Here is a 23,009-nt window from a genome sequence, read left to right as displayed (position 1 = left end):
CAAAGAATCACAGTCTCCTTTTACACACAGTATCAGTAATGGGTTACATGACTTTGTTGGGCATTATCCACCACTGTCCATCTTTCTGGTATTTTTTGTCGATGCAGGTTCTTCCAATTCTTCTTACGATCTTCTGGAGTCTGTCGGTCTTCGATTGTTTGTTCAAGTGGAAGAGTATTTCTGGTGCATGTGTGAAGATATCTTCGTTTAACTACAACATACAATCACCACAGACACACGCAATAGTGAATACATCTCTCCACATAAGACTAATGTCAGAAAATGCATCCAGCCGTTACATTTTACAGTGTGTTGAACACAAGATACACATTTACAAAACACTACTATATACTATAAATTTGTTTTTGTGTCTGACAGACTGGAAAATTTAAAGGTTAATTTTAAAACTAAACAGTCATACAAACAACATTAAAAGATTGATTTTCATTATGTTCACTCAATAATCTATGCTTTTTTCATCCTCCCCAGATGCTGCTCTTCACCAGATACACAAACTCTGCTCCAAGTTTAAAAATTTAGATATTCAAGAATCCTTTTAGAATGACATGATCGGTCTTGTTGACAGCCGGCATTTACAACTGTCGACAGTACATATGAGAACTCATACAATTGGCATGTTAATGATCTGTTTTCAAAGCAGATATCATCCAGATACCAATTTCTCTTAAAACTAATTAGCAGCTGAAGGAAAATTAAACACATGTATTGCATTCAAGTATAACAGCTGATATGTTAATTTCATCTATGAAATGAGACTGAGGATAATTTGGAATACTGTATTTCCACCTATATTCTTATTTTCAAAAAATTCTTTTAAAACTAAGACCTTATGAAATTTTGAAGGACTTGGAAGCACTGCAGCCAAGCTAACTGCTTGTTAGTTTATTCTCATATATAACATTACTCTTGTTCCAGCTTCTTGTCTAAGTAATGAAAAGGAACAAATAAGTGCAAATCAAGTCATATATAAAAAGACAGGAACACTAAAAGGAGCACATAACAGGAAAAACACCAGAATAGGTCAGAGTCAGTGTGGGAAGAGGGAGAAATAAGAAGAAAACAAAAGAACAAGGGCAATCTCCACATTTTCATACACTGCTATCTTTCAGATAAATTGGCTCTCTTCTAATCAATCCCAGTTCTTCTACATCCATTTCTTCTCAGCTTGTTTTTGCTTCCCAGCTTCATCAGGAAGGTGGGCTTCTAAACTTACTGAGGGGTCATCTTAATAGATCTTCAGTCTTGATGGGGGAAGTGTAGGATAGGAAGAAAGCTGGACAAATAAAGGAAACTAAAAGATACAGATAACTGTATTCAGGTTTGTTCATGAAAGATAAAGAAATATATGCTTATTTAGTGATTTCTGACCCAAAAGCATAACTGTCTTAGAATATAATAGACTCAATCAATAAAACATGAAAAATGTTACTACTGTGAAAATTGACCTAGCTGTTCTCCAGACATCAGCCTCAAACTAGGAATTCATATACTTTCCATATGGAGAGTAGCACCTGTACTTCAGATCATATATCCCCAGTTTTGTATTCTGACACCAAATGTACAATCCCATAACTGGTTAAAAAATAAAATTAATGTGTATCACAAAATTCAGGTTTGCTTATAACAATAAAGAAATATCTTTAGTGTTTTTGACCCCAAAGTATGATTTTAACTGTCTTTTAACAGACCCAACTGATAAAACATGAAAAATGCAGCTTAATTTTGATATTATTGCAAGAATAGTCCAAGCTGTTATCCAGCCTTAGACTAGGATTCAAATATATTTTGCAATGAGAAAAGTACCTATACTTTTTAGCCTGAAGGTATATTTCAGGTTTTGTATTCTCTTTCCAAACAAATAATCTCGTGAAGTTCTACTTCATTTTATGCAGATTAACAATACTGATACAACAGCCAGAAACAACACGATGCCAACTTAAGCAACTTTCGGGACTGATAACAATGCATTAGTTGTACACAAGAAGTAAGTATTAATAACCACCTAATCGATACTTTATTAATGCCTCAGGCAAAATTGAATAAAATTAAAACTTACAGGACATGTTTCGACCACTTAGTGGTCCTCTTCAGCTGTATAAATAAAGAACTGAAAAGAAAAACATTATGACAATAAGCACAAATAAAAGTTCTTTGGAGACTCCTTCGATAAAAAATGGAGGTCATCAGAATAGGTCATCTTGCCTCTCGTTCTTGTTTGGAAAAAATGTTTATTCTGTGCTGTCCAGAGGGTCTGTTTTTGAGTGCGACCTGGTGAAGTAACGATGTGATACAGTTTGAAACTGTTTGAAACTACTTGCATACTGCAACAAGAATGCCACAAGCTTGGAAACATTAGAGCATGTGGTCATGAGTGTTACAGCACAGATTTCCTTGTCTTCGAAGCCGAGATAATACGAGAGGAATGCACTTTCACTCGGAGCCTAACCTACCTACCTCACGCCTCAAGGTCGCTGAACTGTTCTAAATGTAATTGCAAAGGGTGGATGTGCAAACAGTACAGCCTACTCATACAGTAGTTGAGAAGTGTGAACATAGGTATGAAATTACGGGAGTCTTTTTAAATTTTCGAATAATTTAGTTGTGAGAGGTTTCAACTGTGTTTTGTCACTAATTTTTCAATATGAACAGTCATAAAATGAAATTTAAAAGATTAACCATAAGTGAAACACTGAGAAAAATAAAAGAGTGGAAAATAGTGAGTTGACATCCAAACTAGCCAGTAAGTTTGATGTGGGTGAAACAACAGTGAGAGACATAAAGAAACAAAAGGAAACCCTGATCAAATTTTCTGCTAGGTGTGATCGTTCATCATCCTGAAAATCAATGAGAACATTGGACTATGAAAATTTAGATGAAGCCATGATACGGTGGTTTAATAAAAAAAAAGCGAGCGCAAGGTACTCCTGTGTCCAGCCCAACTGATAAAACATGAAAAATGCACTTTCACTTTGTCCTTAGCTTAGAAGAAGATTTTAAAGCCTTTTCTGGCTGGCTTACGCGGTTTAAGAAACGATTCGGAATTCGAGAAATTACAATTCACGAAGAACGTCTTAGTGCAGACATGGATGATGCTGAGAAGTTCACTAACTCTTTAAAATCAAAACATGCTAGGGATCAAATGCGCCTGGAAGACTGAAAAAATTACACAGGTTACTTAGGGCCCAATGCAAATACTAACGACGGAAGAAAGAGCAATGTAAATTATATGTTTTAATTTTTTTCCTACAGCACTTGCAGGCTGCCATAAAGAAAGAAGAGTACCATACAAACACTAAGGATGCAACAAGAACAGCAAGCCGCAGGCCGTAAAACGTCCAAGGAAAGAATAACCATTACGGCGTGTGCTAAGTAAGGCAAGTAGTGATTGTAAATTAAAATTATTAGCAATAGGGAAATCCAAAAAAACCTCATTGTTCTAAATGAGAAAATGACACTTTGCAGAACTATTATTTTATCAAAAGGCAACATGGATGGACACACTTATTCAGGGGTCTGGTTTCACAATTATTTTGTGAAACAAGTGATGGCCTACCTAATTAAACACTTGCTGCCAATCAAAGCAGTGCTCTTAATTGACAATGTGCCCTTCCACCCACATGAAAGTGAATTTAAAGAAGGCGATATTTTTGTCAAATTCCTTCCCCCTAATGTAACTTCTGTTCTGCAACCTATGGACAAAGCTGTTATTGTTGCTTTAAAGAGGAAGTACAGACCATCTCTGCTACAGCAATTGGTTGAAGAAATCACTGATATTCCAACATATTGGAAGGAATTTAGTTTGTTGGATGGTCTTCATGCAGTCAACAAGTTATGGGAGAAAATTACTGCTACAATGCTCGCACGGTCATGGAAATCAATTCTAGGTGAAGAACAACCGTATGCTGGCTTCAGTGATGATGGTATTTCCAATGGGCAAGAGAGATTTACAACAATGACATTATTAGTGCAAAATCTTTTTTTTTTTTTTGCTAGGGGCTTTACGTCGCACCGACACAGATAGGTCTTATGGCGACGATGGGATAGGAAAGGCCTAGGAGTTGGAAGGAAGCGGCCGTGGCCTTAATTAAGGTACAACCCCAGCATTTGCCTGGTGTGAAAATGGGAAACCACGGAAAACCATCTTCAGGGCTGCCGATAGTGGGATTCGAACCTACTATCTCCCGGATGCAAGCTCACAGCCGCGCGCCTCTACACGCACGGCCAACTCGCCCAGTAGTGCAAAATCTGGATGAATGTCAAGATGCAGAAGAAAGTGACATAATCGAGTGGTTAGATGTCGAAAAAAATTATGATGGTTTCAAACACGAAAGTGAGGAGGATATCGTACAGAATTTGACTGTTGGTGAGAGACAAGGATCCATATAATATCTCTCATATGGAAAACCAAGATGAAATTTCGTTTTCAGGTATTGTTTCCTTGAGAAATGTACGATCCAAAATTATTAATATTTTTTTGCTATTGGCTTAACGTCGCATCGACACAGATAGGTCTTATGGCGACGATGGGACAGGAAAGGGCTAGGACTGGGAAAGAAGCGGCCTGGCCTTAATTGCGGTACAGCCCTAGCATTTGCCTGGTGTGAAAATGGGAAACCACGGAAAACCATCTTCAGGGCTGCCGACAGTGGGGCTCGAACCCACTATCTCCCGAATACTGGATACTGGCCGCACTTAAGCGAATGCAGCTATTGAGCTCGGTCGATCCAAAATTAGGAAAAATGAACAATCATTTAAGAAACAAAACATGATCACAGATTTTTTTTGGTACTTATTGTTGGCATAATCCAGATGCATTTTTTAAAGCTTATGTACTTTTTGTTGTGTATTCATTTCTCTCAATTGTGTGTTGCAATATAACATAAAATGTTATTACTTTTTCATTTGTTCATACATTTCAATATTTAAACTGATGACTTCATTTTAACTACGCATAAAAGAAAACTAGATAATTTGCAGTTTTTGGTAATTCGCGGAAGTGCCTGCATAAATTAACATGAATTATTGACAGTCCACTGTGCTTTTGTATGAGATGTTAACAGATGATATTTCTCAAGACATTCATGGGTTAAGGTACGATTTTCAACCAACATACTGTGTACTCAATTTTCTTATTTAAAATCAAAACATGCTAGGGATCAGATGCACCTGGAAGACTGAAAAAATTACACAGGTTACTTAGGGCCCAGTGCAAATACTAACGACGAAAGAAAGAACAAGGTAAATTATATGTTTTAATTTTTTTCCTACAGCACTTGCAGGCTGCCATAAAGAAAGAAGAGTACCATGCAAATTCTGGGTAGGCATGAACCTATTCATTTTAGGTATTTAATAATCAAAGAAAAAAAGAAACAAGTGATCATTTTTTAAGGTTCACATGTGTGGTTCCTAAAGAAAATGGAGATTGAGTAATTGCACTGGTAGTAAGGAAGGCTTTTGGAAGTCCAAACTACTTACAGAATTCTGCAAAAAGTTTTGGGATTATGCCTCTAGCTCCAGTTATCAAACCAGTAACTGATATACACGTGGCTTTACGTTGCACCGACACAGAGATCTTATGGCGAAGATGGAACGAGAAAGGGCTAGAAGTGGGAAGGAAGTAGCCTTGGCCTTAATTAATGATGAGTAAGGGAGGCTTTTGGAAGTCCGAACTACTTACAGAAGTCTGCAAAAAGGTTTGGGATGATGCCTCTAGCTCCAGTCATCAAACCAGTAACTGATAGACACGCTGCTTTACATCGCTCTGACACAGAGATCTTATGGCGACGATGGAACAGTAAAGGGCTAGAAGTGGGAAGTGACCATGGCCCTAATTAAGGTACAGGCCCGGCATTTACCTGGTGTGAAAATGGGAAACCATGGAAAACCATCTTCAGAGCTGACGACAGTGGGGTTCAAACCCACTATCTCCCGAATACTGGATACTGGCTGCACTTAAGTGACTGCAGCTATCGAGCTCCGTGTAACCAATATACAGTACACGTATATATTGAAATAGTCAACAGTATGTTCATACATGTTCTCTGCATTGACTTCCTTAGATTGATTGACATGAGTCTCAAACTTTATGGTAGGCTCTATGATGTGCAGTAAACAATACTAATAAGTATCGCATGGTCTCACCTACCCTGTGTAAGCATTTTGATTTTATATAATCCTAGCTGCCTGCATGTCAATAACATTTTGTTTCACTCTACCAGATCGTAGAGAAATCTCTGCTGAGAGATCTATGGCATGGCTTTTATCAGAGTGAAACTTTGTTAGTGCACTCCTCATAAGTTTTCCACTTAGCACGTTCTAAGTCCTGATTTCCATTATATTAAATTTGTATAAAAATACTTCACTTAACGCATCACAAATGTTAACTTTTCTTTTCATTTCTTGTGAAAGGAATGGAATTTCCAACACAGATGAAGAGCCCTCACCACACAAGACATATCAGAGAAAACTGCGCGGTAACAGGAAACGGCCTTCAATTCCTAAACTTCACAAGGTAAATAGCACCTTCAGGGAGCAAGCTGTTAGCCTCAGGGAAGTTCAACTTCTCTTGCCAGTCAGCAGTTAGATTGCTGAATAACGCTGTGAATACGTTTGTGCTTGTATTTTGCATTCCAGTTAAGAAATTTATTCTCTGTTGAGTTGTACAGCGAAAAGTAGTGAATATTTGTTACGTGATAGCCTGTGTATGGATTAGGAACAAAATCAAGAGAAGTTGAGTAGCATGGTGTGCAGGGCCAAATTTAACTACTGCAACGCCTCTGGGCCCAAATAATTTTGCCCCCCCCCCCCCCATCCTTAAACATTCATTCATATCCTAAAGGCAAAGCCTTGTTGCTGCAACCAGATTTGTCTCTCCTTTGCTGACAGGAAAAAGTTGCAGTTATTTTTATATAAAAAGTAAAGGAATACAGTAGAATGCTTCCAAGGTAAAATAGCAAATGTTAATACTAAATAATAATAATAATAATAATAATAATAATAATAATAATAATAATAATATTTATATTCTATCTGAAAGAGCAGACAGCTGTAAAATGTACACTACTCACTACCCTGTCTTTTAAACATTAACACAATCACGATGAGAGTGGATATTCTAATATTCCATGCCTATAATCATTAAAGTAAGTTGTTGAAATTTGGGATGTCCCTTCAAAACGTGTACAAGGAGCACTGAAACAGATCGTTGGCTGCAGTAATAAACCAGATATTCACTTTTCATAATGTCTCCACTTAAAAGCTTTCTTTCAAACAGCACTTTTATCAGAAATCGCTAACTGTCTGATTCTCTTTCACTCCACTTTTAGCATAGTAGTCTCTAGTAACATTAATCATAAGCCACAAATAAGGGTAATCGTAATCGTTTGGCTTAAGAATACCTTCTCTTGGTATTAGATCATATTTCCCTTCTCATCTTTTCTTCTGCTAATCTGCTATCATTTGTACCACTAACCGTAATAGTTTTCACCATTCATGTTGTGTACTCAACACGAAAAACACCTAATAACGCCCACAAAATGAATAAAAATGGCTTTCATTTTCAGACTTCTCCTGAACTTTTGGTATTCTGGTCCCATAAGGCTCATGGCTAATTATGGCTCTGGTGGTGTGCATTTGTCTTGCGATAGCCCAGGTATCGATATGGAAAAAGTTGCGAAATTGGTTACTAATGAAGACAAAATTAAAATCCTTCACGAAGTGTACAGGCATCTGTGTCATAAGCGGGTAAAGTTGGTGTGAATGTTAAATCATGGTATTTCACACCTTCAACTTGAGTTAGTCCAAACCAATGTCACGTATTGCCGAAGTGTTGTCATGTTCAAAATCATCCTCTCACACATGGGGGAGTGTAATCTCCAAGTTTCTAATTCATGACTGAAAACTGTAACTTAAAAACAATGCTTAATAACTCACTGATCCGAAAAATAAGGCTTCAATTAAGAGTTCAACATTACATTCGTTTTAGAAAGTTTTAATACCTTTTAATACTCTCCTCTCATTTTCAGAAATGGTAGATACAGCTTTCACTGTATCGATATATACATGATGTAATGTGACTGCATTAAAAAATTTGACCATTTTTGGTCCTATATTGGTCCGTATTGTTCGAGATCAACAAACACAATGGGTTATTAATGGGTCCACCCTGTCAATATTTACTGTTTTTACTAGAACGTAGTTAGTCTACAATGTTCATGAATTGCACCTCTTTTGAGAAATTTGCACCATTCTCTTCATCAGCGATATCATGTCGAAAAGAAGTGTCAAATGTTTCCCTGTTAAGTTTTTATTTGTAAATTCAATAGAACATTTTCTTGTTTAACACATTCTCTTTCCCTCTTTCCTTCAGAAATGTCTTAACGGGGTTTTACTGTAATTTTTTTGGGTAAGTATAAAATGTGTCACCTGAGATCTTTTACACGCCAACATCGTACGACCAGGAGTAACAAACAGACTTTGTTAACCATTCAAAAATTCCACTGCCTATGCCGGGTATGAATCCATGATCTTGGGATCCGAAGGCCGCCACTGATCTACAGAGGGAGTATGTAAATTAATGAAAAAGAATGACTTTGATGGACATGTGGTTGTCGAGTACACACAGAGAGCATTATTTTCTTATTTTTCAATGAGAATCTACCAAAAATGTTGAGCTCTTTGATGCTTCTTACTTTTATGTACTTTCATTACTACATTCCTACTCAGAAGACCTCTGACTTGCAGTTGAATCTTGCCCTTTACTGTGCGTTTGGCCCTAATATGTTTTCCACAAGTGCAACATCTCTCTCATTCAAGGTGGGTTACTAAAAGGTCACGTTCATATCATCACAGTAATAAAACATACATGAAAAATCTAAGCAAATTTACTCTAACCTAACCAAATTAAAAAAATTAAAACAATGATGATTTTAAACAGAAACAACAACAGTGCCAGAGTCACACAACAAATTAAGAGTGCAATTCATTCTGATTAAGTTTTCAAGAGATTGAAGTTGCCCCTTAACATTAAGTGACAGATCATATTCAGAAACTTAAAATTTAATCACAGCAAAATTCTAAACCACTCAGCACTGAGTACTCTATTATTTTTGAACCAAATTATATTCTGGATTTGAACAAAATCATAACTAAGGGTTGCAGTAGAATATGGACTATTCATGAGGCTGCTTATCATGGGGTAATATCATGACAGCCATGTTGTTTTCATATTAAAATCAAGGATATTCTAAATGGAATCAAATTAAAGATTTTTATTTAAAAAATTTATGACTGCTTGGTACCTAATAAGTGCAGCTTGTAGGCCTTGTAGATATATTTTAAAACAGTAAAACTTAAAACCACCAACAGCAAACATTACAAAATATGTACGATAAAGAGTATCTTTTGATCAGAGTTCCAATTATAAACAGCTGTAGGTTTGAGACAACAGTGAATCTGTTTCAGAATGTAGCATAACTTAAAACTTGCAGAAAAAAATCATACACAAAAGACAATATGTATGGTTTAAAAGAACCAAGGTTAATAAGAACTGTCTTCATTCCTACAACTTTCATCAATATTTTACAACTGGAACAAACTGGGCAACAGTAACAATTTCATTTGTTCGTATTAATAATGGGCTAGAAAATATAAAAACACAGTATAAAATTTTTCCATAAATTCAAAAATAGTTTCTCCTTATTAAATACATTCCTCCAAAGTGAGATCACATGGTCAAATACTGAAATTTCTAGTGGCTATGCCATATTAATGAATGTCAGAAATAATGTCTGGAGGCAGTAAGGACACAGGCTGAAGGTCTATTCCTTTGACGGGAGTCGCCGGAACACCGTCTGCAACAGGTACTGATGAAGATTCTTTCTCCTTGAATGTCCATGCCCAGAAATATTTACAGGTTAAGATATTTAATAAAAACTGAAGTATACTGTTTATAATGCCTGAAAAGAGAAGAAAAGGTTTTAGATGTACAATCTTAGAACATGTGATGCATTCATTGTGTGTGGACTGTTACAACCCTGGGGCTGATGTTAAGTTTTGAAGTCTAAACAGATATTTGTTTCATCTCACTCAACAATATCCTCATAAAATGCCATCTTTCTGTTGAAAATTTTTTACAGAGCTTGCAAGATAACTTAACTCCTCTATCTGTCCAAGAAATTTGAAATACAACTTAATTTTGGCACATCCCTTTACATGTTAGGAAATATCCTATCTGAGTGAATACTGAATTTGCACGACTGCATTGTAATCAAAATCGAGTTTCAACCCAATAGGCCATACATAAAGTACATGTAGAAGAGATGTTAAGTACAAGATAAAAATGGCCAATCGGACACCAGTGGGATCCGAACCCACAACCTCCCAATTTTGTGTCGGTTGCTCTACTATTGATCTATGGTGACATGTATTTAATTGCGGTGAGAGGAAGATAAAGTAAATGCAAACATTCTGGGATTCTGTGAGAAAGACAAAGACCAAATCATTATGGGTTCCTCTTAATCTGTCTCTTAATAGGGCAAGTGTTTACACGTGTGCAAGTATGTCAACTTTTGTAATAATGTTATTGGCTTTACGTCCCACTAACTCAGAGACACCGAGGTGCCGGAATGTTGACCTGCAGGAGTTCTTTTAAGTGCCAGTAAATCTACAGACACGAGGCCGACGTTTTGAGCACCTTCAAATACCACCGGACTGAGCCAGGATCGAACATACTAAGTTGGGGTCAGAAGGCCAGCACCTCAATCGTCTGAGCCACTCAGCCCAGCAGTCTCATCTTTTAAGAATGTGAAAGGTTTCAGCACATCTCATATAAATAAATCTCCATAGACTCCAAGCAAGTAAAAGTAAGCCTATTGTGCTTTAATACCAATACATATCAACATTTTATGCAGTCTATTTAAATAACAATAAGTATGATTTTATTTCCATTAGGTCAAAGAAAAGCAGCAAGGTCATGCTGGATGATTTTGACAGACGTGGCGTTATTCCAGTCACAATTGAAGAAATCTACACTGTGAAGAAAGTTGCCCCCCACCATTCACGCACTCATCCCTGGTTTACAAGGGAAGATAAGCTGAAAATGGGGACCGACTTCTTTTCATAATGTTTTGAAAGGCATGGGATTTGTGTGAAAGAGTTCAGAATAAATGTGTGCTATTATCAGAGAATGTGACATTGTTGACTGCAGTGCAAAATATTTTGTTACCAACTGATATCAAGTTTGTTACATATTGACTTTAACCAGTAAAATAATAGTTCCTTTAATTGGAATGATTTACATTTTCGCCATTCAATACTTAGTAATAAATACATATATTAGATCATGTTTCATTCTGTGATACCTCCTTCAGCTAGTGAGGCAGCAAAAGGCTCCTACATTATAACCTTTCAATGGTCTCTAAGTCGAGTCTGAAGGAACCATTGAAAGTTATAATAAAATAGATCAACAGAAACTGTGCAGAAGTACTTGTCCAGTGTGAATACGTCCAATCTATACATCCAACTACATACATAAACCGAGATAACTCGCTCATTTAAGAGGAAATTTAATGGAGTGAAATCAGGAGAAATTCATAAGCTCAGAACCCCGTGGTATTCAGATGATTGAGTTAAGAAAACATGAGTTGGGATATGAATAGGGACCAGCAAATAAAAGATTACATCAACAGCTGTGAAGAAGTTAAATATCATATGTAACATTCAGATCTAGGAATGTCACGCGGCCATGGAACGGTTTGAAATAGTGCAAGTTTAATCATCAAGAAGGCGTATGCAGAGTAATGGATTGTATGCATTAAAAAGATGAATGAATGGTAGAGTGTGTTCCTTTGCGTATTTCCTTGAATGAAGAGAGTGACTGTGTTAGACAAAATGTTCCTCAAATGTCAAAAACAGATGTAAGGGAGATTACAGCATAGTAATTTTAGTATGAATCATAAAATGCGAACCAAAGTATTATTGTAATATTATAAAATAAGATTTTGTTTTTATGACAATGAATGAAAAAAGCATCGAAGAAGGTTGATTAAAAAAACAGCTCTGGTACACGTTGAGAAGGAATTGATGAGATTATAAAGAGTTTAAAGATATTGTAAGATTTTAAGAGCTCAATAACAGATTAAACAACGTTAATATACGAAAGGCGAGTGTCGTAAACAAAATTGAGATAATTTAAAATCTATTTGGCATTGTACTAATATCGTTTGTACGAGTTTCAGGATGGAAGAACGACGAACCTGGTTATTATTATGATGAATCCAATCAAGGCAGAAACGTGGGCCTAAGTCAAGACTGGTATCTTGGTGGGTCCGAGTTCAGATGGAATAACCACAATGATATGGAAATAAATGTCTATGGCTACCGCAACCAAAAGGATGGGATGAACACCAGAGTCGTCAAATGATAAGTACCCATGCATTGTCTTCCTTTATTCTGTCTGTAGAGAGCTTACAGTAGTATTAGATTTGTTACCATATGATGCAGGTGACCTAAAGAGTATACAGCTTGAGTAACCTAACGTGACTGTCATTGTGTATCTGTCAGAGAGTGATAATCTGATCACTGGTAAGAGTAACAATTCGGTTTATCGTGAATGTCAGGTGATGAAGGCAGACAAGTGTGGCAATATTTTTATGGAATTTCCTGTTAATATTGAGTGGTGCGTATGTAATTCTAGTGAGTGATTATACGTAACTAATGTCAGTGTCGAAATCTTCTATAGAATGATTTGGTTGTGTAATAGTTTAGTGAAGTGCGAGTATGCTGTCAATTATGAGATGATTTTATACGCGAATAGTTGAGGTTCTTCGGATACATGCGCTTGTGTATTCAGAATGATAATGTAGGCATGGTGCAAATTTTGAGGTAAGATATGGTAAATGTTAGGGTCGTCGAATATATTATGGTGATGTAATGTGATTATTATGATAATGTGGTTTGTTGAGATCGATACTATGGTAATGTAGTGAGTCTTCGAGAATGTCAATGAACCTAGATTCGTAATGGTTTGATGATGATTATGCTTGTTGTTTAAAGGGGCCTAACATCGAGGTCATCGGCCCCTAATGGTATGAAATGAAATAACAAAAAGTTCAAATTCATCCACTGACCAAAATGAAATAAAAAATGTCATGAAGAATGAATGGATGGACATGAACCCAACAAAAACAAACAAACAAAAAACAGTGGATCAGACTCAAAAAAGAATAGTAAATAATAGTATTACTGACCAAGGGACCACTTATAAAGCACAATGATGCTGGATGTCTAAAGGGGTGCAAAATCCACATCTAAGGCCCCACAGAATGGTACATGTCGCGAGTAAAGTAGAACCATGGTATTTGTCATGTTGGGGTACTAATCAAAAGTAGCGAGGACTCACGGTGTTCCACACAAGATGGTACTACTCACAAGTATTGTACTTCATACAGGTAACGCAGACCTATGGTGTTTCTCACATAATGGTGCCACTCAAAGCCAACACAAACCGATGAGTTTCCTCACCTAGGTGTATTAGTCACGGGTGCCGGTTCCACGGGTCCCGTGGTGTTCCTCGCATAGTGGATACTAATCACAGGCAATGCAGACCCACGGTGTCGCTCATATAGTGGTACAACTCACAGGCAACGCCCAGACCCGCAGTGCTGCTCACATGGGACCGACGCACGGGTACTGAAAACCCCCAGGCCAACCTCTTTACTGCTACTAATCACAAACCTATTTCGTACCTAATATAGTGGTACTACTCGCAAGTACAGGCAACCCATGGTGTTCCCCACGTGATGGTACGAATCGAAAGTAGTTTCATGGTTCTAATTCAATCATCCCTTGGTCGCCCCTTTTAGTCGCCTCTCACGACAGGCAGGGGATACCGTGGGTGTATTATTCATCTGCGTTCCCCACCCATAGGGGGTAAAGAGAGAGAAAAAAGAAGAAAGAAGGGATCCGTCACTTTGAGAAATGAAGTAACGGACGAAGAAAGGCAAGGGCCATGAAGGGCGTGAAAATGAAAGACTCCCTAGGCCTCGAATGCTCTAATACCATCGGAGTCAGAAAAGAACAAGAGTTGACCAAGGGAGGTCGGATAGGATAGACAAAAGTGAGGAGCCTGGCGCAAGTAAGTGGAAGCAATGCCAACTCAGCTAAGGGCCCCATGGTCGCCAATCCACACTCCCAAGTTGAGAGCCCCTTGGGCCCCTGTTAGTCAACTCTTACGACAGGCAGGGGATATCGTGGTTGTATTCTACATGTGCGTCCCCCACCCGCAAGGGGTAGTGAGTTTGGTCCATGAGATGTATTTTATTTCCCTCAAGTCCGCCGGCAAGCTGGTTAGGACCCCCCTATCCACCACCTGGGACGCGCCACGTGGGAGTATCACTTCTCCCCCTGCTACGCCAGTGTAGTAGGTTCGTGAGGTAATGGTTTAAATGAGATGTTCATCATGCGATGTTTTAAAGATTTTTGGATAGGAAAGTGATATAATGTGATGATAGTATTTTCAAAAGGTATCCCGGAGATATTAAATGTTGAGCGTGTGTAAATCATCGAAATATGGATTTATGGCACAGCCTGAAGGTAAGATGAACGTATTAACGGATGAATTTGAGAGGATCTTCGATAAATGACACGAATAAACAGTGAGATGTGTTGTTTAAGAGGTTAATGTCACCTGTTGCAATACGTTAGCATTCAGAGTAGTTGCTTGTAGTAGTTAATTTTGGGCAGTAGTGTTATTCACAGGAAATCTTTGGAGGAGAGCGGACGCAGTGTGGACATGCCGATATTACCGTTTACATTGGATATGCCAGTAGTTAGATGTTATTTTAGGTACGGTGAAGCTGGAAGTTCCAGATGAGTGCTGTCATCACCATGATTGGTTTATTTATTGAATTTATTTGGTCACTTTGGCTGAGTAACAGATGATTATATTTTATGCAACGTTAAGAAGACTGGATCGTTGGGATATTCAAGTTGTATGCTAGATACTAAGATAGTTAAACGATCAAAACAGATAGAATATGGGAAGGCAGTCTGTGGGCTGATATGTGACTCAGATGAATGAACAAAGTGAATGATACCTTATGATTGGCAGATGTTCGGAGAACTGTTAATAATTCATTATTTCATGGACAAGAATTACAGAAATATTACAATGAATTTATTTATGATTTTTATGAATTTAACGTCAGATAATGTTTATAATGTTAATGGAAACCAACAAAGATTAATCAATGTGATATTTTATTATTCTCCATCATGTTGTCTAGTCAAATTATTAAATATTATTTTTCATGAATAATTAATTAAAGTTTAATATCCTTCCAACATTTCATTACGATCTTCTCATTTCATAAATTATAATTTAATAGCTTTATGCAGTTAGGTAGGACGTAGAAGTTACTCTGTGTTTGAGCCTGACGTTGGAGAGGGATACAACCGGTACTCGCTGAATGACCATGCCCGTGAGTGGAATTTCTTGTGAACCGTTGACACTAGCTGAGGTTTAATTGAAAACAAAACATGTCATTTCAAATGACCCACATCCACGAACGGTTATAACATGAAATAGATTTATTGGCTTCTGAAACTGGACATATCGTCGTTGCCGGGACGAAACCTCCTATGTGTTAATACTTTTGGAGACATACTAACCCGCAGCACATGTTATAAAGAGCGAGAATGCCTTGACAACTCTCACACAATTTTGCACCTTAGATGACAGAACCTTACCATCCAAAGTTCTAAGCTAAAATATTTCACATAGGAGGTTTTGTTCTGGCAGCAACGATATGCTTCTTTCTCTACCTCAATACAACTGTGATCTCAATCCCATAGAACTAGTATAGTAAAAAAATTAAATAAGTATTAAGAGGACAAAATGTGACAGGTGCCATTCCGGTACAACACCTGTAGGAAAAGACGGATCAGTGCATTCTCCAAGGTTTCCGCTTCCTACTTTAAGGTTATTGCAGGCATGAGGAGACATTGGAGCAACAATATTGGAGGAAAGATGGCATCATGGAAATATGTCAATTTGAATGATAACTCCCGTGCCTGGTCTAGTCCTGGTTGGGGTCTAGTTCTGAATTGAGTAGAGCCAGTCAGTACTCTTCAGGGAACAGACTGGGATAGAGGGTCTCAACCCCGATATGGCGCGTCCCAATGGCTGATAGGGGAAGTTGCTATAGATATGCAGGGCAGGTGCGAATAAGGTTATACAAAATAAGCACCCGCAGATCAAATGAGGCAACCCACTGCCTTGTGGATAGGGTTTTGACCCAATGGCTATGAAAGTAAACCCAGAAAGAAAATCATCAAGCAAAGACGGAGGCTTTCAGGGAGCAGCCCTCCCACTGTCCGAGCTCCATCACAGGCTTAATTACCCATACGGAACGAATTTCAAAACAATTCAGAGAAATATTAGATTTGAAGCTAGATAGATCCCAAGACGACGAACTGGCGAGAAACGGAATATGGGAATCGGAACCTGGAATATTACCTCTCTGACAGGCAAGGAAGTGGAAGTGGTGGAGGAGATGAAGTACAAACTCAATATTCTTGGGATCAGCAAAGTGAAGAAAAAGGGACCAGGGGAGATGGAACTGGACCAGGGATATGTTCTGAGATATTTAGGAGTATATAAGAGAAGTTGAGCTAAGGAAGAAGTCAGAATTATCACAAGTGAGGTGGACTGGAAGGCAGTAAGCCCAAGGATAATGAGATTAGATCTGGATCTGGAAAATAACCAAAAAGTTGCTCTCATACAAATATATGCTCCTACTAAGGATAGTGATGATAGAAAAAGATATATTTTACTCAGCCCTCCAGAGGACATTAGACAAAGCCAGAGATACCATAGACTTGGTGATAATAATGGGGGACGGGAATGCTAGAGTTGGGAATAAGATCAGTTCTGGTCATGGAAGCTTGGGAAGGTATGGGGCAGAGAGAAGTCTGAACAGCAATGGGAAGAGAATGCTTGAGTTCTGCATAGACAATGAAATACGAATAGGGAATTCTTTCTTCTCACCTAAACAGATCCACCAAATTACCTTCGAGGCAATAAGCAGAAATGTACGAAGAACAATAGACTACTATTTGTACACAAAGAATGTCCACTATGATGTAATGGATGTGAGGGTATTCCGCAGTACAGAACTCAACAATGAACATCGTTTATTGGTAATGGAAACTCGGTTCAGATATATACGAGAATCAACAAAAATGAATTATGTCAAAGTGAAAGTATCTGCCTTAGAGGATATATCCAAGCGATGGGAGTAAGAGAATAAGTTGAGCGAAAAACTCATACAGAAGCAGCAAAATCACAGAGGTATGTGGAACGTGGAAGACAAATGGAAGGTGATGAAAGAGACAATTAACCTCGTAGCTACAGAGGTGTGCGAGATCAGCATAGTCAAAGGAAACAGGAGACAGACAAGATGGTGGAGCGAAACAGTAAAAGAAGTGGTTGCAGCCAAGAAGAAAGCATGGAAAAGATATATGAAATCAAAAAGTGAGAAAGACAAAGGAACATATATACAACTAAGAAATGCAGCAGGGAGAGCAGTCAAGGAAGCTAAAAAGGAATCCTGGGAACAGTTCGGAATGGAAGTAGAAGAAAGTTAATAGGAAGATCAAAGAAAGTTCTGGCATGTGGTGAAAAGCTTGAAGGGAAAAAGGGGAAAGAAAATCAGAATCATTAAGGATAAAAATAACAGGCTGAAAGCCAACATAAATGACAACCTGGAAGTGTGGAGCGAATATTACTCAGAAACCTTCAAGGAAAGCAATAGAATGGCAGCATGACGCCAATGAAAGAGGATAACAATGGAGAGTGGGAAGAGGAAGAAGGCATTAGTTTGAAGGAAGTGCATGAGGCAATTAAGGCAATCAAAACTTGTAAAGCAGCAGGCTGGGATAACATTCAGCCAGAGTTTGTGAAATTTGGAGGAAGAGAACTAGAGAAATGGATCTGGGATCTCTTCAAGTTGGTTTGGGGCTCTGAGAAAATACCAGGAGATTGGGAGCAGAACATCATAGTTCCCTTTTACAAGAAGGGAAGCTCAACTGACTGTCATAATTACAGAGCAATGTGCTTAGCATTAGTTCTCCAGAAGTTATACTAACTATAATAGAGAAGAGACTAAGAGAGCAAGTGGAGGAAGAACTGGAAGAAGAACAGGCTGGATTTAGACCCCATCAGCAAATACAAGATTGGATCTTCTGTTTGAGAAATGCAGCAGAAAAGATCCTAAATCGGGAAATAGAACTATCTGCAGCATTTATCGATTTGAAGTCGCCATTTATAATGCATATTGGCCTATTGATACACAAAGCTTTGGATCTTTACCTGGCATGGGATCCATCACACCACTGAGATGGAAACACTCACTTAGTCCATATTCTGTTGAATAGGGTGAGGATATCACTGAGACATTGGCCTCTCAAACGTTTAAGAACTTGATTATAGATTTTGTCTGGCCCATGTCCCTGCACAGTGCAAGTGCACTTCATAATTCCCACTCCAAGATAGGTACATTATAGGAATACAAAACGCTAGAGGTGAAAGAGAGATTGTGAGCCTCTGTTGCACTTAATAGGCAGAAATGCACGATTGCATTTCCCAGAGCTGGACGTAGCTGTGAAATGTGATGTGATGCAATCTGTAATGAATGATGGAATCATAACTATATCTCCATTACTTGAGATTATGGGTACGTAAGCCACGTTCTGTACTCCAACAATATGGCAGTTTCGTCCACACTCGCAATGATGGAGTATATGCCATCATGGAGGACACATCATACTTTTACCAAGTAGCTTTCTTACTCTCGAATAAAAACAATGGGGCTTAGCAAGCACACACTTAAATGTAACATGATTGGCCAATGCAGCACTCCAACAATGTCTGAAAGCCCGCCGGCGATCATGGATGGCTACTGAGATTTTGTTGGTCCACTATGGGACCTGCTTCCTGCGAGGGATGCTGGACAAGGAATTTATTGTTTCCTATGCAGCAGCCAGAATTCCAGTTGTAATGAAACAAACGTGGTTGCCAACAGACTCCGGCACCTCATCGACCATCACTGTACGTTTTGAGAACTTTGGCCAATTTGCTTAACGAATACGCCAGGTGCTTTGATACTTCGGATTGTCTTAGATTCAAGAGTGTGAGAAGTATCAGGAAGTGGTCACTATTACGTAAGTCATTGTGTATTTACCACAACAACAAGGGAACTAGCGCACAGCTGCACAAGGCGACATCCAGGTGGGAGAATGTGCCATGTGTGCTGCTGAACTGAGTAGGTTCCCCTGTGTTGGGTACACAAAGATCAAACTACTTAATCAATCGCTCAAGAATCTTCCCTCTAGCACAGGAAGACAGAGAGCGCCAGAGGGTGTTACAGGCGTTCACATCTCCCGGCAAGAGCAAAGGAGGATGTAACTGAGCAATCAAATCTTGGGAGTTCATGAATGTGGAGATCGTAGTCTAGTGGAAAGTACATGTTTCATACCATTATCATTACTGGCAAACTACAACTGCATCCAACTGAGTTAATAGTGCCACTTGTTCACTGAAGATGTCGAAACGGAATAAGGTACTAACGCCCCAGTTGCCCCACCATCCACAGCTACTCGGTCTTTGGAGTAAAGACGGAATCCTCTCATAGTCATGTCTAGCCCAGGTCTGAGATGAAATTCCTGTAAACAGACTATGGTGGCCGCATTGACAGATACCAATTGACGTAACTCAGCTAGGCGACAAATATAACTATTGCAATAGTGCCACTGTGTGGATAATTAGCACAATGAAATTAGAACAACTGTTTGTCCTCCTTGTGTCCAGCTACCTGCCAATTTTTGCCATCATTGCTGTTGTCATCACCATCTATGATAATGACTGGTTCAGCCTCCACTGTCTCCTTAGTAGAGCATGACTTGGAGATGCAGCATTTCGTAAATGATGAACTCTCTGATTTGGAACTGTGGGCCTTCTTCCTGGGAGAATTGGGTTCCCCAGAAAGGGATTGGGTAATTGGGCACCAGGGCCTCTTGCTCACTGTTTCTGTACTCTTTGGAGGAGACCCAGTGGATGGTTTTCTGGATTTCGTTTGAGATTTGGTGACCCCCGACAGGGTTGGAGAAGGCTGCTTCTCCAACTTTTTAGGGGAGCACAAGGGCTTCCCAGTCGAATGTGGGTGGAATGGGCTCTTCCTAGGCAACACTGGCAATAACGCACTTGTTGGCTTCCCAGGAGGTACAGATAACTTCCTGAGATCTCCAGTTTCTTTGACTACTCATTTTTTATGGTAGCTACCAAGAATAACTGATGCTTGCTGTGTACTGGTGTTAGGCACTAAGCTATGTGGGGGGATCTACACTTGTGTGATCTTTTCAGAGGACAACTCCAGAGCAGCCATATATTTGAACTTTCTCCACGCATCTGGATAAGAAAAGAGATTTTTAATCTCGTGGATCTTCTTCTCCTCCCAGAATGTGGGACAGTCCTCAGATACTGGAGCATGTGAACTTGTGCTATTGACACACATAGGTGGTGGTGTGCACTCAACACATCTTACAGGTCGCCTATCCTTGATAACGCAATGAGGTGTGACCAAATTTCAGGCAGTTATAGCACCTGCTAGCATGTATGGGTAAACAGTTAAATGGTACAATGCAATCTTTATATATTCGGGCAGTGAGTGGGCTTTGAAGGTCAGGATACCGACATGTCTCTTTAACCTCCTCATGTCAGTAATACCTTAAAGTGTGAGGTTTCTTATGTCATCATAACAAGCCTTTACTAAATCTGTGTGAAAATAATTGCTTTGCAGGAGTTCAGAGATTTGTGCTTCTCAATGCTAACTTCAACCTTCCCAAACAATGTGGCTTTAAGTAGCTGATTAGACTGTTTAGCCATGGATATTTTGATCAGTATGGATCCATCATGAAGCAAACACATCTCGTCAATTTCACCACCAACAACTTCTTCCTGTGCATTGCTGATTAAGAAAAGACTCTTGTCTCGGAAACTCTTTCTATCGATCCTGGACATAACCGGGAATTTAGGTAGCCGTTCATCACTTTCAAAATCAACAGGCACTGGAGTACCGTATTTCCTCACATATTGGCACCCACTTTTTGTTTGCTTTTATAACCAAAAAGTAAGGGGAGGAAGGGGGTACAATATGTGATAGCCTCCAATTTCGGGCAGTACACACATGACTATAAATTATACATGTGTGTATTCTACACTATTCTTTAATAAATTTACGATTGTATTGTATTAACTCCTCTGATAAGGTAGACGTCAGGAAGGGCATCTGGTCACAAAAACTCGCTACAAAGATTCATCCCACTTCATACCCAATCCGGCAGAGTCATTTGTCTCTGTCAGTTGGAGCAATATGCCTATCACACAGTAAATCTAATCTGTTTTAATTTGAATTATCATCATCTGTGCCGCTAACTTCCCTGCTACCAACGTTGTTACCACCCCAAATGTCATCTTCACTGCCATTGACATGTAACAGTCTTTTTGAAACTTTTTACAACAGTTTCATTCCCAATTAGAGGCCAAACAGTGAGAACCTATTCACTGATTGTTTCTAGATATGGTTTCTGTATTCTCCCAGTTGGTGTATGTTTAGCAGAAGCCACCCTTTCGTAACAAAGCTGTGCTGTACAAAGCATGCCAAGCCACCAGCTGATCGCTTGGGGACAGTCTGAGCGAATTTTAAGAGTTGTTATAAGCTATAAATTTCATTTTTGTTCTGTATTGAAGTGCAATTATAAGAATAAATTGATGAGAGGGTCCACCTTTTCAATACAATATATTTTTATAATGTAATACAACAATTGAAAAAGTGGACCCTCTTGTCAATTTATTCTTATATTTTAAGAGTTGTACTTCCAAATGTAATACATAGCGACTAGATGCATTCTTTGGATAATTGCAGCTGTTGAAAGCCAGACTTTTATTTTGAGGTATATTTCATGCTTGTTCTCTACATTTATCACATCAGGATTTATCTAATTAGCTATAATTGATATAAAGAGACGCATTGTTGAGGTTAGGCATGCTATCTCTAAGTGCTTGGATAGTGTCAGAAGTTCCACGACGACAAAAATAAATAACAGGAAAGCTTGCCGTATTTATGGATATCTGAAGGTGTGAAGGTAATGCATTTTATTATCATAACGTTTAATTTTGTATGTTCGTTGTCTCCGTGTTTAATTAACGCATAGTATGCCTATGATTTTCAAGGTGCGTTGACGGGTAAAACAATCCTTATAATGGGATTGCTTTTATCACGTTTTAAATATACTCCTCGAAAAATTACTGTATTGACCTGATGCCATATTTATGCATATCTGAAGGTGTGGAGGTATAGGTTAGGCATGCTATCTCCAAGTGCTCGGATAGTGACAGAAGTTCCACGACGACAGAAATAAATAACAGGAAAGCTTGCCATATTTCTAGATATCTGAAGGTGTGGCAGTAATGCGTTTTATTATCATAATGTTTAATTTTGTATGTTCGTTGTCTCCATGTTTTAATTAACGTATAGTATGCCTATGATTTTTAAGGTACGTTGACAAGTGAAAGAATCATTATAATGAGATTGCTTTTATCATGTTTTAAACCTACTTCTTGAAAAATTACTTGTATCGGCCTGACTTACGAGAAATTAAACAATCACAGTGTTAATGACCTCGCCTGCTATATTAATAACAACATCCATGAATATTTCTTAACTAAAGTAAACTAATGACCTAATCCTTAGGTGGTGCAGCTCTTTTCAGGCATGCCCCCACCATTTTACCGCATACAAACCTTCCACATGACTTTGATGCGTGCTTGCATTGTACGGGCCGGAAGGACAAAACTATTCACCTATTTCTGTGATGTTATCGAAGCTGCAGTATGGCCTGTACCCGCTGTGAAGCGGAATTATTGTTCTGAT

At 38.5% G+C, this 23,009-nt stretch overlaps 1 protein-coding gene across 5 annotated transcripts in view; it reads right to left on the bottom strand.

Annotated features, from left to right (window-relative positions):
* Nucleotides 1-9,270: 9,270 nt before the first annotated feature.
* LOC136876931 (endoplasmic reticulum-Golgi intermediate compartment protein 2) overlaps nt 9,271-23,009 on the bottom strand; it is a 76,452-nt gene continuing 62,713 nt past the window's right edge. For all 5 annotated transcript variants that reach the window (XM_067150693.2, XM_067150688.2, XM_067150691.2 and 2 more), the window contains exon 7: nt 9,271-9,977. In XM_067150693.2, coding sequence (XP_067006794.1) covers nt 9,787-9,977 — 191 coding nt within the window. In that variant the 3' untranslated portion in view covers nt 9,271-9,786. The remainder of the gene's footprint in view (nt 9,978-23,009) is intronic.

Source organism: Anabrus simplex, chromosome 7 (genome assembly GCF_040414725.1).
Source record: "Anabrus simplex isolate iqAnaSimp1 chromosome 7, ASM4041472v1, whole genome shotgun sequence".
Lineage (NCBI taxonomy): Eukaryota > Metazoa > Arthropoda > Insecta > Orthoptera > Tettigoniidae > Anabrus > Anabrus simplex.
Note: the sequence above shows the minus strand (reverse complement) of the source record. Positions and strands in the feature narration are given on the sequence as shown.